The 15,000-nt window shown below is 45.8% G+C and overlaps 1 protein-coding gene across 1 annotated transcript in view; it reads left to right on the top strand.

Annotated features, from left to right (window-relative positions):
* Positions 1–15,000, top strand: part of LOC134447700 (voltage-dependent calcium channel subunit alpha-2/delta-1) — a 172,408-nt gene that overhangs the window by 131,640 nt on the left and 25,768 nt on the right. The window contains exons 19-22 of the mRNA XM_063197294.1: positions 5,795–5,866; positions 7,231–7,302; positions 8,661–8,722; positions 9,691–9,767. Of these exons, the coding sequence (XP_063053364.1) occupies positions 5,795–5,866; positions 7,231–7,302; positions 8,661–8,722; positions 9,691–9,767 (283 nt within the window). The remainder of the gene's footprint in view (positions 1–5,794; positions 5,867–7,230; positions 7,303–8,660; positions 8,723–9,690; positions 9,768–15,000) is intronic.

Consider the following 15,000-nt stretch of genomic DNA (forward strand, 5'->3'; position numbering starts at 1 on the left):
GTGTGACCTCTCCGATCAGGAGGAAGTGAGTTGCTTGTGGCAGGACAGGCCAGGTAGTAGTATCACAGAGAGAGTAGAGAGAGAGAGGTTCCATTGTTTCCTGGTTCTATTATTGCAAGGGGGAGGGGGGAATTCCCTAAGGACTGTTCTATTCAATGCTAGGAGTATTATGACACGCCCCTTTAGGCAGACCAGAACCTGGTCATGTTAGGTGCCCATAGCAACCTATTACATTGGCATATCTCTATTACTCTTATACTTAAAGAATCTCTGGTATCCACCTGCAGCGGCTACACATTTTATGCCTCAGCCCCGGTGCCCTGGTGGCAGCGCAGTCCCAGTTAATGGAACTCTGTGACACACTGCTGTTGTGACAGCCTGGCATTTGGGGCTGATGGGATTCCGTCTGTCCCCAAGCACTAACTAAACACAAACTTAAAAGAGCACCGCTGGGGAAACAGTCACACACACAGGCACAGACGCACACACATATAATATATGTGCTCCCCAAATAGCTTTCCCATCAGAAAGGTCATCCCCTAGGCCAGAACACCCAGCTAATAATGTGTGCTAAATGTCATTGATTTGTTTTGTCAGTGTCTGGTTTATGTCCCCCTGTCTCCGAGCGACTCGGCCGAGTATCGGGTTTTGAATTGACATGAATTCAAATGTCACCAGCTTGCACACAAGCACACACACACACACACACACACACACACACACACACACACACACACACACACACACATACACATTCACGGTCTTCTGCTGAAATCCGCATATGGTAAATAATATTCAGGATTAAGAGCGTACATAATTTTCAGTGGACTCGTGGAATTTCGATGGACGGTCTGATTTCACGGCGTAAACCCCCACTTTTCACGGGGCATTATTTTCAAAATGTTCCCTGTCCCGGCGTGATTGTGATTGACATCGAGTGAAAATTATTTGGCATCCTGGCTTTGTGCGTTACGCGTGTTGGCTGGCTCTGTTTGAGTCGGAGGCATGTAGGCATTTCTGCTCCGGGGGTTGGGGGGGTCGAGGGAAGGCACCAAAGCAAGGTCCACCTTTTGCCCGTCCTCTGTGCAGTATAGCTAGCTCAGTTGGGTTCAGCTCAGACCAGCTCCGGAGGCTTCCCGTGCCCATGTGCTGCACAGGCCTTGCTTTTTTGTCAGAAATTATTTCCCTGTGCCCAGCAGCCAATCTTGATCAGATCCGAAGGTTTGATCTGGCCAGGACAGATGTTCAGATCCACTCCAACATGGTCGCGCTTTGGCTGGCCTAATTGAGTAAGACGGGGAGGGATGGATTCAATTTTGCCTCCTCGGACAAGTCACTTAACCTCATCATATTCTCTCTCTCTCTCTCTGTCCCCCCTCTCTCTCTCTTTCTCCTCTTCATCTTACATTTTCTCTCTCTGTCTCTATCTCCCCCCTACTCCCCTCTCTTTACCCCCCTCTCTCTGTCTCTGTCTGTCTGCCTCTCTCTCTCTCTCTCTCTCTCTCTCTCTCTCTCTCTCTCTCTCTCTCCCTCCCTCTCTCTCATTCACTTTACCTCTCTCCCTGTCAAAGCCAGACGTGCGGTACATGTGTACGGTATATGTGTACAGTATGTGTGAGGTATGCATGAAGGGGTAAGGGGTACGATGTTGAGAAAAAACACATGGGTGAGTTTACTAGTTGCAGCTGTAAGAATGTACTTTGCCATGTGATGACTGTATCAGTGCATCCATCACTAAATAGCCTCTTCAATGTATCTCTGCAACTGATGCTTTTTGACGTGATAATTTGTGCTTTGTTCACACAACCGTTCAAACGTATACAGACACTCATGCATTGTCTACCCACATATCCACCCATACACTTAAAACGCATAACGTTATGAAATACTATATCATCTGTTTCTTGTAAAAGCTTACCTTTCAACCCTTTTGTGAGAGGTATCCTTTGCTTTTCTGACAAACTAACGTTAACAAATGCATTTGTTTTCCTCACTGTGGTCCTCAGAAAAGGATACGTAATCGCCGTGCTAGGCTAAATAATAAATATGCCATTACCTTTCATGAGGTGAGACCAACACATTTGTTAGCAGCAGTGTGTGTGAGACAGCTTCAGTGTCAGTGTGTTCGTAGTAAATAGTTAGTATACACATAGACTTTGCTGCAGAAATGTTTGTGTGTGCTGTACAGTCTATGCAGCGTAGCGCTAGTTAATTAGGCTAGTGCTAATTTCATGTTCATTAATGCAAATACACAACATGCTCTTTCAGAACGGGCTCACATTTGTACACTAATCCTCATTATCAACCCAACGGCGTTACTGAGAAAACATGATGAGGATCATTTCCAAAGTAATTAATGGAATTTAGAAATTATATTATTGAGGTTATGTTAAATACACAGTTCAATGAAACCTGTGATTAATTAAATTGGTTTTACACTTCAAGAGCTCAACAGTTTTATGCTTCCTAATGCACAGCAGCAGAGGCAGCCGACTAAGACAACTGGCGGTAATAATAGGCTCCATCAAGGCCCCTTGTGTACAAATGTCACCACCGAAATGTTGCTATTTCTTGCAGTAGCTGGACGAGCAGACTGCAGCATCCATGCCACAGATATTTCTGCTCCGCCTAGCCTAGCGTAGCAGAGAAGATTTCGATCTAAAAAGTTAATCCCTAAACTCCATAGCACTTTCCACGGACACCGCCGGCTCCAATGTTACAGTACAGTATGTGCTGCTGCTGCTACTGCTATGGGTCTTACCCCCACTCTTCCACTGGAGAAAAATCTCCAGTACAGGCCAAGGTCATGACCACATCGCACTGCTGTAGCTCCTGTGCGGCTGGAGCCTCTGAGTGGTGCTGATGACCCATTCCTGAAGCTGTGGTATTTCCTGCATTTTTCTGCCGTCCTTGGAGCCTTCGCAGTGGGCTCTAAGTAGAGCGTATTCTGTAAGGCACTCATCCATAGATGGTAGACACGCCACAGTGCCCCCAGCTATAGTACATTTAGTTTGCCTGTCAATGAGGTCCCACTCCCTCCCCCCACCCCCAGCCACCCAGCTCTGTGCATTAGATGGATACGCTTTCTCTCCCAAATACCGCTGTCAGTGTATATCCAATACAGCAGACCCGGGTTAAATTCATCCACTGAGACACCAATGTTAACTCCTCTTGTATTTTTTTTAAATAATGTGTCCAGGGATGTAGCGTCATGTGGAATTTCATATTAGGTTCAGCTTTTACACATTTCGAGTCTGTTGTGGTAAGGGGAAATGGTTTGTCGGACAGACAGGAAAGGAATCCTAGGAGATATAATTGGGTATTTCCTGTTTAGGGATGACATCAGTTGCTGTCTTGAGTTATTATTGTGTCTGCAGTTGGCTGGGCCGGTTACAACTTGTGCTGCGCAATCATACAGGTTTTAAAAGTCTGTCCATCAGCCATGTGCCAACCTTACGACGGGAAATGCTAGTGCTGCTAGTGTTTTATTCATGACCTTTCCATTGTGCATTGTTTTGCTTTATTATTACCTATTTCCCGAACAAATAATCTGTTTGGATATTCCGGTAAATAATATAAAAGGAGACGAGGTTACGTAAAAGGTTGCCTATTCTCATTTCTCCACAGTCTGTATATAGAGGAAACACATGTTAGCCGAACCGAGTTAATCAAGTCGAAGTGACGCTACCACCATGATTGCACGCTTTTACAGTAGAGGCACACGTCTTCCTGAGGCCCACCTTTGTAGCCATGCACATCCTCGGCATACTTTTACGGTTTACATTCCTGTGCGGGGCATTGGATTCATTCCAGGGTAAAGAAGTATTACTTTCAAACGGTCTCCGAGTCCACATGGGAGAGTTAGATATTGAGATATTTTTCATATGCGACCCTTTCCATCCCTCCGACTGTGCAGTGGTGGGGGTACGGAGGACGCAGAGGGTATGTCGGGGGTGTTTTGGAGGAGGTACTGTACATGGGGGAGGGCCGGCTGATTGAGTTTGTGGCAGACACATGTCAATCCCACCCCTAGCTGCTATTTACATATCCCCGCCATGAGGGGTGCAAAGGGCAGGCCCAGCTCTGTTTGAAGGCTTCCATTCGCCTGCCTGTGTCTCATTAAGGCAGAACAGGGCGCCACTTTCATATTCCTTATGGCAATCTCATGGCCCATTTTCACGCAGCTTTCCCTCTGTTTGTTCTCACTTTTTTTTCTCCCTTTTCCTTTCACTTTTACACATTGCTGTCTGTCTTTTGTTTGCACTTGCCTTGTTTTTGTCTCCCTCTTTTCTGCTTTCTTTCTTTTGTTTTCTTTTTCTGTCCTCCTTCAAAGTGTCACAGAAATGGATAAAGTTTCACTGAAAGAAAACTTAAAGGAGTTGAGAAATATTAAATGGACCGGAAATAAAAAAGATTGTAGCCTAAGATTAGCCTTAATCCATGTCTGCGAACCCAGTTGCTCTTCCTTTATTAGTTTCTTTTTTTTGTCATTTGATTGTTCTTCTGTTTGTCACAACAAGACGATTTTAATGATTTGTGTTTTGTTCTTTTGTCATGATTTTGTCTGATTGCTTGTTCTTTTCTGCTCACTCCCTGCTGTTTCCACGGACTGGGTCTTCATCACACTCATCCTCCTCATCGGCGTCGACTGCTTGTCTGTGCCTGCCTCTCTCACTTTCACCCGCTCTCTCTCTCTCTCTCACACTCTCTCTCTCTCTCTCTCTCTCTCTCTCTCTCTCTCTCTCTCTCTCTCTCTCTCTCTCTCTCTCTCTTTCTCTGCATGGTGATCTTTGATGCTGTGTTTTCTCTCTGCACTGCGCAACATGTAAGACATCAATTTGATTTTCTTCTGTCACATGGTGACCACCATGAGCTCATCGGCGTGTCAAGCCTGTAAAATCACTTGAATATGACCACATGTTTGTCGGAATTCATTCCACTGAGCAAACTAATCCCTACCAGCCACAGTCCTGCAATCATTTCTCTTCATGTATATATTCGGGGAGTAGTCTCCAAGGAGGCCATTTATGGGATCTGAAATAACTAGCAAGTATTTTTTTGATGTCGAAGTGCAATTATAGGTTTTACGTTTCACTCCTGTAAGTAATAGAGCATTTCCCTACCAGGTACTTATCACCATTCAGGGCAATGTTTATATTAACCGTGACGAGAGTAGCATACAGCCCTTTGTTTAGCTCTGAGTTGTAATGGAACCTAGAGAGTTCGAAAGATATGTGGCAATTACGGGTAATGATATGTTGATCATAAAGAACTTAATGGGCTGTGCGCAAATCAAATGATGATGAAACATGATTGGTGAATTATGATGCAGATTAACGTAAATGGGAAATGTAAAGCTGTTTGCAAATTATATCAACGTGAAAGTGTGACTTTATACAGTAACTCCACGCATGAGTCAATCCTGTGGGCCTACTTACATCCATAAAAGCTTTGTACGTGTCCTGATAATATCTTTTCCTGGAAAGGCCCCTTTGTCTTTCCCATGCAAGTGCCATAGAGCTATTTATTGGCCCATATTTCATCTTATAAAAACGAGCTTGTATTCTTACCAATATATTGAGGACGTATCACGTTTTTAAAGGGACCACTGTGTCATATATGTTTCGTAGTTTCGCCGGCCAATTCTGATACAATACCTGTCACCAGTCACAAAAACGACATTTCAAACGGCCAAGACATTTTAAAAGATGCACTATGACATTGTGAGAGACATACGCCACTGACGATACAGTCCCACTGAGATATGTCTGTCTCTCGATCTGTCTCTCAACAGAATCCAAAATTCCAGGAGCCGGTCACCTTGGATTTCCTTGATGCTGAACTAGAAAATCCCAACAAAGTGGAGGTAATGCATCGGCCTCAGGTCACGGATTACATGCTTACTGTACATACATACAGTACTTACATATACTGTATACACAGCACATGTGCACAGACTTACAGTACAGTATATGTTTGTATTTTTCTCAGAAGCATCCACATATTGATATGATGTAGGTAAACGCTTAATATGAGTTACATATGTGGAAACGGTTCCTTGTGTGCACATGCCATTGAAAGTAGAAGAAATGTGCACTGTGAAACTGTGATGATTTGCTTTGGAGCTGATGAAACCAGATTTTGGAGCGATAAAATTAGTCACCACTTGACGTCCGCACGCAAGTGTATGGATGTGAGTTTACGGTTTGTGTAGTTGTAAAGAAAAAGTACAAAGGTAGACGGCTAGACAGAGAGATGACAACAGGAAGCAAAAAAAAGGAGAGAGTTGTAAAAGTTCAGGACTACAAGCCACTTGAGAGACAGAGAGGGATTAACACCGTAACCAAGATGAACAGACTTGGCAACCATCTCAATTGAGTAGCAGCAGCAGAGCTAGCTGTAGCGGGAACAGCAGTAGTAGAAATAACATTGGCGCTGTTGGGTGCTGCCAATTCCGAAAACTTGGAACAGGATCCCCACTCTCACACCCTGTATCCGTGGTCTGCGGTGTGAGTCGCTCGGTGGATGGAAACAACCCAGCCAGCCCCCCACTCCACTCCAGTCCCACAGCCACACAGCCCCCAGGCCCCACAGCTGTAAGTCAGGCAGGTTTCAGTGCAGCTCGGCTCTGGTAGAGGAGACACAATCCTCCCTGAACATAACATGGTATGTCCAGGCCAAGCATTAAATGTTAGTGCAGCTCTGGGAAAGAGAGAGAGAGAGAGAGAGAGAGAGAGAGAGAGAGAGAGAGAGAGAGAGAGAGAGAGAGAGAGAGAGAGAGAGAGAGAGAGACAGAGAGAGAGACAGAGACAGAGACAGAGACAGAGACAGAGACAGAGCAAATGTATAAATGGCAACAAGGAAGGTGCCCTGTTTGTGATCTCGGAGCCATGATGGTCACACAGTTCCTGTCAGCGATTATGTTGACACAGGTGAGCCAGGTATTCTGTAAACATGTATTTTATGATCTGTCTCTGTCTCTGTCTCTGTCTCTCTCTCTCTCTCTCTCTCTCTCTTTCTCTCTCTGTCTCTCTCTCTCTCTCTCTCTCTCTCTCTCTCTCTCTCTCTCTCTCTCTCTCTCTCTCTCTCCAACTGTGTGTCTCTCTCTCTTCCTCTGTAACTGTCACTTTTGTGTCTTAGTTGTTCACACGTACAGAGAATCACAAATGCTGCCTACAGTACACAGCTCTCCGTTGACATCCATCTTCCTGTGTGATTTTATTGATTCAGATAAGGAGACGGATGATCGATGGGGAGACAGGGGAAATGACCATAGACACACTGGTGAAGTCATCTGATGAGGTGAGCTGAAAGATGAGGTTCTCGCGCAGCTTAAGGACGTTTGAGATTGATGTCCTCCGGTTAGCCGGACACATAAAGATCGAGAAGCGGACATAACCCTTAAACAAACCTGCTCAAAAGGGCCTGAAATACGGAGCCATTTATTTTATGCATCGCATTCTTACGTTGCTCAAAACCAAACGTGAATGATTTTATTCCCATAATTTACACACTATGGGTCCTTTGAGGATTCGCAGCGTTCAAGTGAGCTTTTGATCATTTTTTCTTCCCTCTCTCTCTCTTCTTCGTCTTCTCCCCATTGTGGAAGTTCTCTCCGAAATGGCAGCAAAAACAGCTTGACTGTCCCACTGAGAGCGTCGGGGCTGACTTGAAAGCCTCCTCTCTCGGGCAGCTTTGACCGATTATCTCAACCAAACAAAAAAAAAGACCTCAAGCCAACCCCCAAAACTAACCCCACACACTCAAACCCAACTCAAACCCTCAAACAAAAAAAACAAAAAGCCTACCTGTCCATCAACCCTGAAGACTAACTCGTGTCAGCCCCATTGAAAAGGAGAACACGACGGGGAAAAAGGGGAACACGACGGCACCTGTATAATAGTACTCCAATGCTGTAAATCACCTCATAATAGTAAATGGGCCAGATCATTTTTTTTCTCTTTTCCCTCGTTTTTGAATGGGGGGTAAATCATGAACAGCTACCCCGACACAGTCAGCTGCACTCGGCTTGATGGATCAGTGCTCCCCGCTGCCTGATGCAGCTCCAGCTCTCTGATGAGGCTGATGGCTTGTCAATCAGCCAGCACACAACATGGATGGAGGGGGGCCCCATCTCTCTCTCTCTCTCTCTCTCTCTCTCTCTCTCTCTCTCTCTCTCTCTCTCTCTCTCTCTCTCTCTCTCTCTCTCTCTCTCTCTCTCGATATATTGGTTACATCTTTTGGGTGAACACAATGATTTTTGCAAGCTGTGCCGTATCTGCAAGCATGAGATTTGATGTCATGGATTCAGAGCCCACTGTTTTTATGTGTTTTGTTTTTGAAAAAGGAAAAAAAAAATCCTTCTTTCCCCAAAACAATATTCAGGAATGCTTGTTTACGTGGATTTCTGCGAGAAACAGAACAAGGTGACCCTGAGGGAAAAGCTAATTGTGTGCATGTGTGTGTGTGTATTTGTGTGTGGGTGCATGCGTGCGCGTGGGCGTGCGTTCACGTGCGTGTCTGTGTGTGTTTGTGTGTGTGTGTGTGTGTGTGTGTGTGTGTGTGTGTGTGTGTGTGTGTGTGTGTGTGTGTGTGTGTGTGTGTGTGTGTGTGTGTGTGTGTGTGTGTGTGTGTGTGTGTGTGTGTGTGTTCTTCGGCAGAGGTATATCGACAGGGGTGTGAGGACATACACTTGGACCCAGGTCAACGGCACTGATTATAGGTATGGTCTTCTAGTCCAGTGGGGGGGTGTAGTACAAAGTTGGTTAAGAGATAAACCTGCTTTAGTTAACCCAGACGTATAGTTCTCTCCTCTTCATTCTCCTCTTAAAGCAACATTAAGTATTTTTTAATATTATTGTTGTTCAGTCATGGAATTGTCTACAGTAAGTAGGTAAAATGTTTCCAAAAGTATTTCAATGTTTTACCACAAGGTCCAAGACACACTTCCCAAATCGCGTTTTCACCCTCCATTCACAGCAATTGCTAAGTTTGGAGGGGCTTGCTTTCTCTCTCTGCAGTACATTTCTATTATAGACAATTGCACATCAATGTGGTGACCAAAATGACAAAAAAACTGCTTAGTGTTGCTTTACTGTAAATAAATAAACAAATGTTAGCAATCTCTCCCACAAATTTGTTTATTTGTTTATTTCTCGGATCCCCATTAGCTTTGGCCTTGCCTCAGCTATTCTTGCTGGGGTACACTATGATGTCATGTAAATAATGTTTACAACTACCTCTGGGTTAAATAAACTAAGTTTGCCACTCAACCACCTTTGTAATACGCCCCCCCAAGCACCCATCCTCAGTGTTAACACTCCAGACGTTTCCATACAGTAAGATTTGCATTCCTCTGCTTTACATTACACAGTGTTACACTAATTTCATTGAGTGTGTGTGTGTGTGTGTGTGTGTGTGTGTGTGTGTGTGTGTGTGTGTGTGCGTGAGTGTGTGCGTGAGTGATTTTGTTTGTGTGTGTGTGAGTATGAGAGAGAGAGCGAGAGCGAGAGAGAGAGAGAGAGAGAGAGAGAGAGAGAGAGAGAGAGAGAGAGAGAGAGAGAGAGAGCAATCCTGATGTGTGATATGGCATGGTTGATGATGTGGTTGTTTATGTTGTTTTTTTTATTGTGTGTCGCAAACAAACACAGTTATTCATGTGTTACCATGAACACATTTTGTGCTTCGCAGTTTGGCCCTTGTTTTGCCCGAGTACAGTCAGCATTACATCAAAGCCAACCTGGGTGAAACTATCCAACAGGCCCAATGTAAGTATCGCCCTTCTGCACACAGTACATCCTCCTCCTCTACTATATGTGTTCACTCTTCAACTCAGTAAATTAATGATCAGGGGCGGCTGTAGCATACTGAGCCAATCACATGTGGTAAGTAGCGGGGTAAACATTAAATATGATCACAGGGCCACGTGTCATTGTCATCGGATTCGCATCGAGTCGCAGCACACCGCAGGAGTGCCTTGGTGCGGCTCGGTTCATGCTGTTGCGTGACATTTAATTTAGGAGCCAATTAGAGCCACTGCTGTGTGTGTATGTGTGTCTGTGTGTCTGTGTCCGTGTCTGTCTGTGTCTGTCTGTGTCTATGTGTGAGAGATAAAGAGACAGAGAGAGAATGTGTGCACATATTTACAGTATGTGCGTATGTGTGGAAATATATGGTTATACAAGATATCTGTGCATCTGTGGAATTTGATCGTGTGTGTTTGTGTGCGTGTGCTTGTGTTTGTGTGTGTGAGCGTGTGTGTGCGCGCGAGCGCGCCTTTCTGTATGCTGCCACATGTGTATCCACCAAATCTGACATGGCCTACAGGGGACATTTTATCTGTCAGGCGGGTTGCAGCACCATATGGTGTCATCTATCCTCATATTCATTAAATGTTAAACCTGCTAGAGTTAGAGGCAGGACTCGCAGGGCTGGAATGGACAAAAAATCAGGCTGGGCATTTTTTGCCAAGACCGGTGTGCCAGGCATTGAGAGAGACAATGAAGCCGGTGGCAACATTTTTAGTCATCTATTAAGAGCTATTTTGACCACAACAGGCAAAATGAATATTTAAATCTGACTGAGGTCAGCTGTAGTGACACGAAGCCTGATACCACTACATTGAGGGGAGGACCAGGCCAAAAATCATCAACAGTCCACCGGGCAAATGCCTTGCATGCCTTATGACCGATCCAGCTATGGGCAGGAGTCTTTCCTAACCCAACACTCTGTGCTTATGGCAAGGCACGGCACAGCATGCTGGTGAGAAACACCTCGCTACCTCGTCTGCGCCCTGCGCTTCAGGTACGGCTGAGACGTGATACTTAATGACAGGAATCCTCTCAGGTTCGTGACTGAAGTCGATGAGTGTCGTGAAACAATCTGTCACCGGGTCTTTGCCGCGTGGGAAATGGAATCGTGTTAACATGCATTATTGGTTTAAATTTCAGGCCATCTGTTTAAAGTAATGATATGGAGTCGCTGAGAACATTGTACTCGAACATGTCTTGCTTGTGTGTATTTGGACGTGTATGTAGAATGTACAGTATGTATGTGTGTACGAAATGGCTCAAATTCCAAGCAGTTGCTTTTAGGGTGAAAAAAAAATCCTGCGTGATGGTTTAGGCAGACCTCGTTGAAGTCACAGGCATGATAAAGTGTCAAAAGATTATGTCCAGGAAAGTGTTTGTAATCTCCAGGATCAGGGCAGAGATTTGTCTTTTAAACACAATTCCAGCTGGCTTCCACCCATCCCGCCTCTGAAGGCCAGGGCTTTGATCGTGCCTCTCCCCCCAGGTCGGGAGGCCTTGTGTCGGGCACTGAGTGCAACGGAGCCTCCCTATCCTCTGGGCCTCTTCACTCTCCTCCTCCAAACTGTCCGGCGCACTCCCCCAGTTACCGCAAAAAAAATGGCATAAGTCACGTTAAAGTCTGCTAAGGCATGCTGTTCAGGACAAGGCTTACTGTAATGCTTCAGAAGCCAGCACGATCAAACTTCGTCATTCTGGCCGTTATTGGCACGAGTGACATGAGAAACCTGTGGTCTCGTACTGTGCCGAACATCCCTGGCTGATTAAAAAGGGTTATTCACAGCTGGAGGGGACCGTCGAGGACCACTGAAATACACCTCCAGTCAAGGAAGGATAGAACACCAAATATATAAGTCTGTTTATGAACAGGCATGAAAGAAGCCAGAGTCCCTGTAACCGGCATTAGATTCTGTACACTTGAAACCATGTGCGGAACGGAACGGTCTTCACAGCTCTCGCTAAAGCAGCTACAGTACCCTCCAGAGGCCTCTGATATTCGACTGATATTCTTGTGAGAAACATTCCGATAGTCAGCTCCTTTGGGTGGCGAAAAATGTTGTCCATGAGGAAATAAAAAAAACAGCTTTTCTTTTTTCCTTGTAATTACTTTCACCTTGGAGCGCACTCTGATGTAAACCTCAGACGAACTTTCTTCAGAGAAGAGAAACAACAAGATATGAGTATCTCCCCAAAGCATAGGAATACAACACCACCACCGTTCATTACGAATACTGATATTATAGTAAACTCAAACCTTGGAGTGTGGGCCAGCTCTTAGGATGAAGTCAGCATGCATAATCTATTAGATGCGCCTCCATAAAATGCGGATGAATTATTATGCCTTTCTATTAGCATACATAACCAACGCGACCCCTTTTACGAATTGTGTGAGGTCATCATCAGGAAACTGTCTGCAGTCTGGACGAGCGCCATCATTTAGTAGAGAATGATTACCATAATGCACTCCCTCCTTAATGTGGAAGGATGCGCGCACACACACACACACAGACTAGCTGTCAAGGCGCAGGGCTTCAAAGTAAAATGGCTCTCCTGCCCCATCCGCCGATGTGTAATTTACTCCTTCTCCTTGCCTCCTTGGCTCTTCCGACTGACTATATCTTCCTGGTTTGTGTTGGAGGTGCAGCGCTTTAGTAAAAATGTCTGTCAACTGATCTGTAATTTACTTTTCTCTCTCACCTCCTTGGGTCTGCCTACTGACTGACTCCCCTCTTCTTCCTGCAGCATTCTGGGGCAAGTACCGGGCTAAATCTTTACAAACTCTCACGTTTTGCTTTTGTTTTTGTTTTTGTTGCCCCTCATATTGTCTCCTCTCACTCGCTCCATCTCGAATCTCCGCCTCACTGGCACTTGTGGGTTTTTATTTTTTTCACCTTCTTTCTCTCCTCCCAAGCTCATCACCGCTTCCCCTCTTTTGTCAACGGGACGACCGTTGTTGTTTTTTGTGATCGGTGGTGCGCTTGCATGTGAATCTTCACTTACCGCGGGAGCCGTTAAGTACATCTTGTTTTCATCCTGTTTGCATGAGCTTGTGATGAGTCCACCCAGTGTAATTGAGGCCTGCTCATTACCGCGCTGGCCTGGCACCAGGGAGTGTTTGTTTTTGCTCTCTCTCTCTCTCTCTCTCTCTCTCTCTCTCTCTCTCTCTCTCTCTCTCTCTCTCTCTCTCTCTCCCCTTTCTCCTTTCTTCTTTTTTTCCTATTTAATTGCCACACCTCTCAGACAGAGCCTGACCATTTTATCACGTATTGCCAAGCAAAGTCGGGTCCATTACTCAAGCTCCTATAATTAGCTGAGCCAGCGGCATGTTGTGTCTGCAGCCTGGAGTGGGTGTCCGTCTGTGTGTGTGTGTGTGTGTGTGTGTGTGTGTGTGTGTGTGTGTGCGTGTGGGTGTGGGTGTGTGTGTGTGTGTGTGTGTGTGTGTGTGTCTGTATCTGTGTGTGTGTGTGCGTGTGCGTGTGTCTGTGTGTGCGTGTGTGTGTGTGTGTGTGTGTGTGTGTGTGTGTGTGTGTGTGTGTGTGTGTGTGTGTGTGTGTGTGTGCATGCATGTGTGCGTGTTGTTTGAATCTCAGTAAAGCTGGCTTTTGGCAGTCTACTGCTGGGTTGAGCAAAGGCTGATACGGTGCCGAACAACACAGTGGAGTGGACCTCCTGCGGACAGGAGCGAGTCGGTGCTGTTTGTGTTTGTCTGTGCGTATGACTCACACCAAGTCCCCGGCCCAACCCAGTCTGAACCGGGCCCTGATGTTCTAGTAAAATAAAAAGCGCCCCATCGGCAAGGGCCATTAAAACACTGTGACTCAGCATCTTTTAAGATGCCATTAACCACACATTGAAATCAGAGCACATTGTGCTGTTGGAGTGAGAAAGGTGTACGAGCCGTGTAGGGGGTCCAAGAGCTTTTAGACTGAAGGTGGTAAAAAGGCTAGGTGAAATTTCGGCTAGGTGAAGTCTTGGGATTTGAAAGTCTTTTGAATCTTTTCAGTGTGTGTGTGTGTGTGTGTGTGTGTGTGGGTGGGTGTGTGTGTGGTGGTGGTGGTGGGGGGTGGTATGTGTGTGTGTGTGTGTGTGTGTGTGCAGTGTGTGTGGTGTGTGTGTGTGTGTGTGTGTGTGTGTGTGTGTGTGTGCATGTATGTGTTTGTTCATCCATGCATTTGTACATGTGTATCTTTAAGTGTAGCTGTGAGTGTGTGTGTCTGTGTCTGGGGGTGTGTACGTTTGTGAGCAGGATTGTGTTTTTGTGTTTGTTCAACTATTGTTTGTCAACTTTTGTATCCACTATGTGCATGTATGCATGTGTGTTCTCCCGTATGTGTATTCATGTCCACTGTATGTACTCTGTGTGTATGTGTACATTTTCTATGTGTTGTGTGTATCGGTGCAGTAGGGGGATGAGGATGTCATGTCATGTACGATACGGTGCAGGGATCAAGGTTGCCGCGAGCAGGCTTATCCTTACTCCGGGTCCATCTTTTTAGCAGCCTCCACGGAGCCCCTGGCCGTGGATCAGGTGTCTGGGACCGAGCCAGAGTTCAAAGCAAACCCCCGTAAAGCGCATGCAGGCAGGCCTGCCGACCGGCCGGCCGGCCGAGACTGGACCACTTGGGGCAGGGTGGGGAGTAAGAGTAAGGGGGTTGGAGGGGTAGTTGGGGATTGCAGGGGCTGGTAGCGGTGTGGGGGTATGGAGGGTTTTTGGGGGGGACGTGGGGTTGGGGCTTAGTACGTAGCCATTGGGGAGCAGCACGGGTGGGGTAATGGAAAGAGCAGACGTGCATTAACACGGGGCGACCCGTGCACTGCACACGCACTGACACAACACACACACACACACACACACACACGCACACATACACATACACACACACATACACACACGCACACATGCACATACACACACACACTTATGCAACTGGCGCGTACACACACTGACACACACACACTTCACATAAGCCACCGCAGACGTGCCGCAGAATGTATCCAGACCCAAATCTTAAAAGCCGCTGTGGCTTATGATACGCCTGAAGAAAAAGTGATGACTGACACCCAAATAGCACCACACCAGTATTTCAAGACTGAATAAACACTCTTTAAAAACCATTTTTTACATTCATGAATTCATATGCTGTACTATTTAATAATAATAATAAAAAATGTAAATTACATTTTTATGAAC

The sequence above is a fragment of the Engraulis encrasicolus genome, chromosome 4 (genome assembly GCF_034702125.1).
Source record: "Engraulis encrasicolus isolate BLACKSEA-1 chromosome 4, IST_EnEncr_1.0, whole genome shotgun sequence".
NCBI lineage: Eukaryota > Metazoa > Chordata > Actinopteri > Clupeiformes > Engraulidae > Engraulis > Engraulis encrasicolus.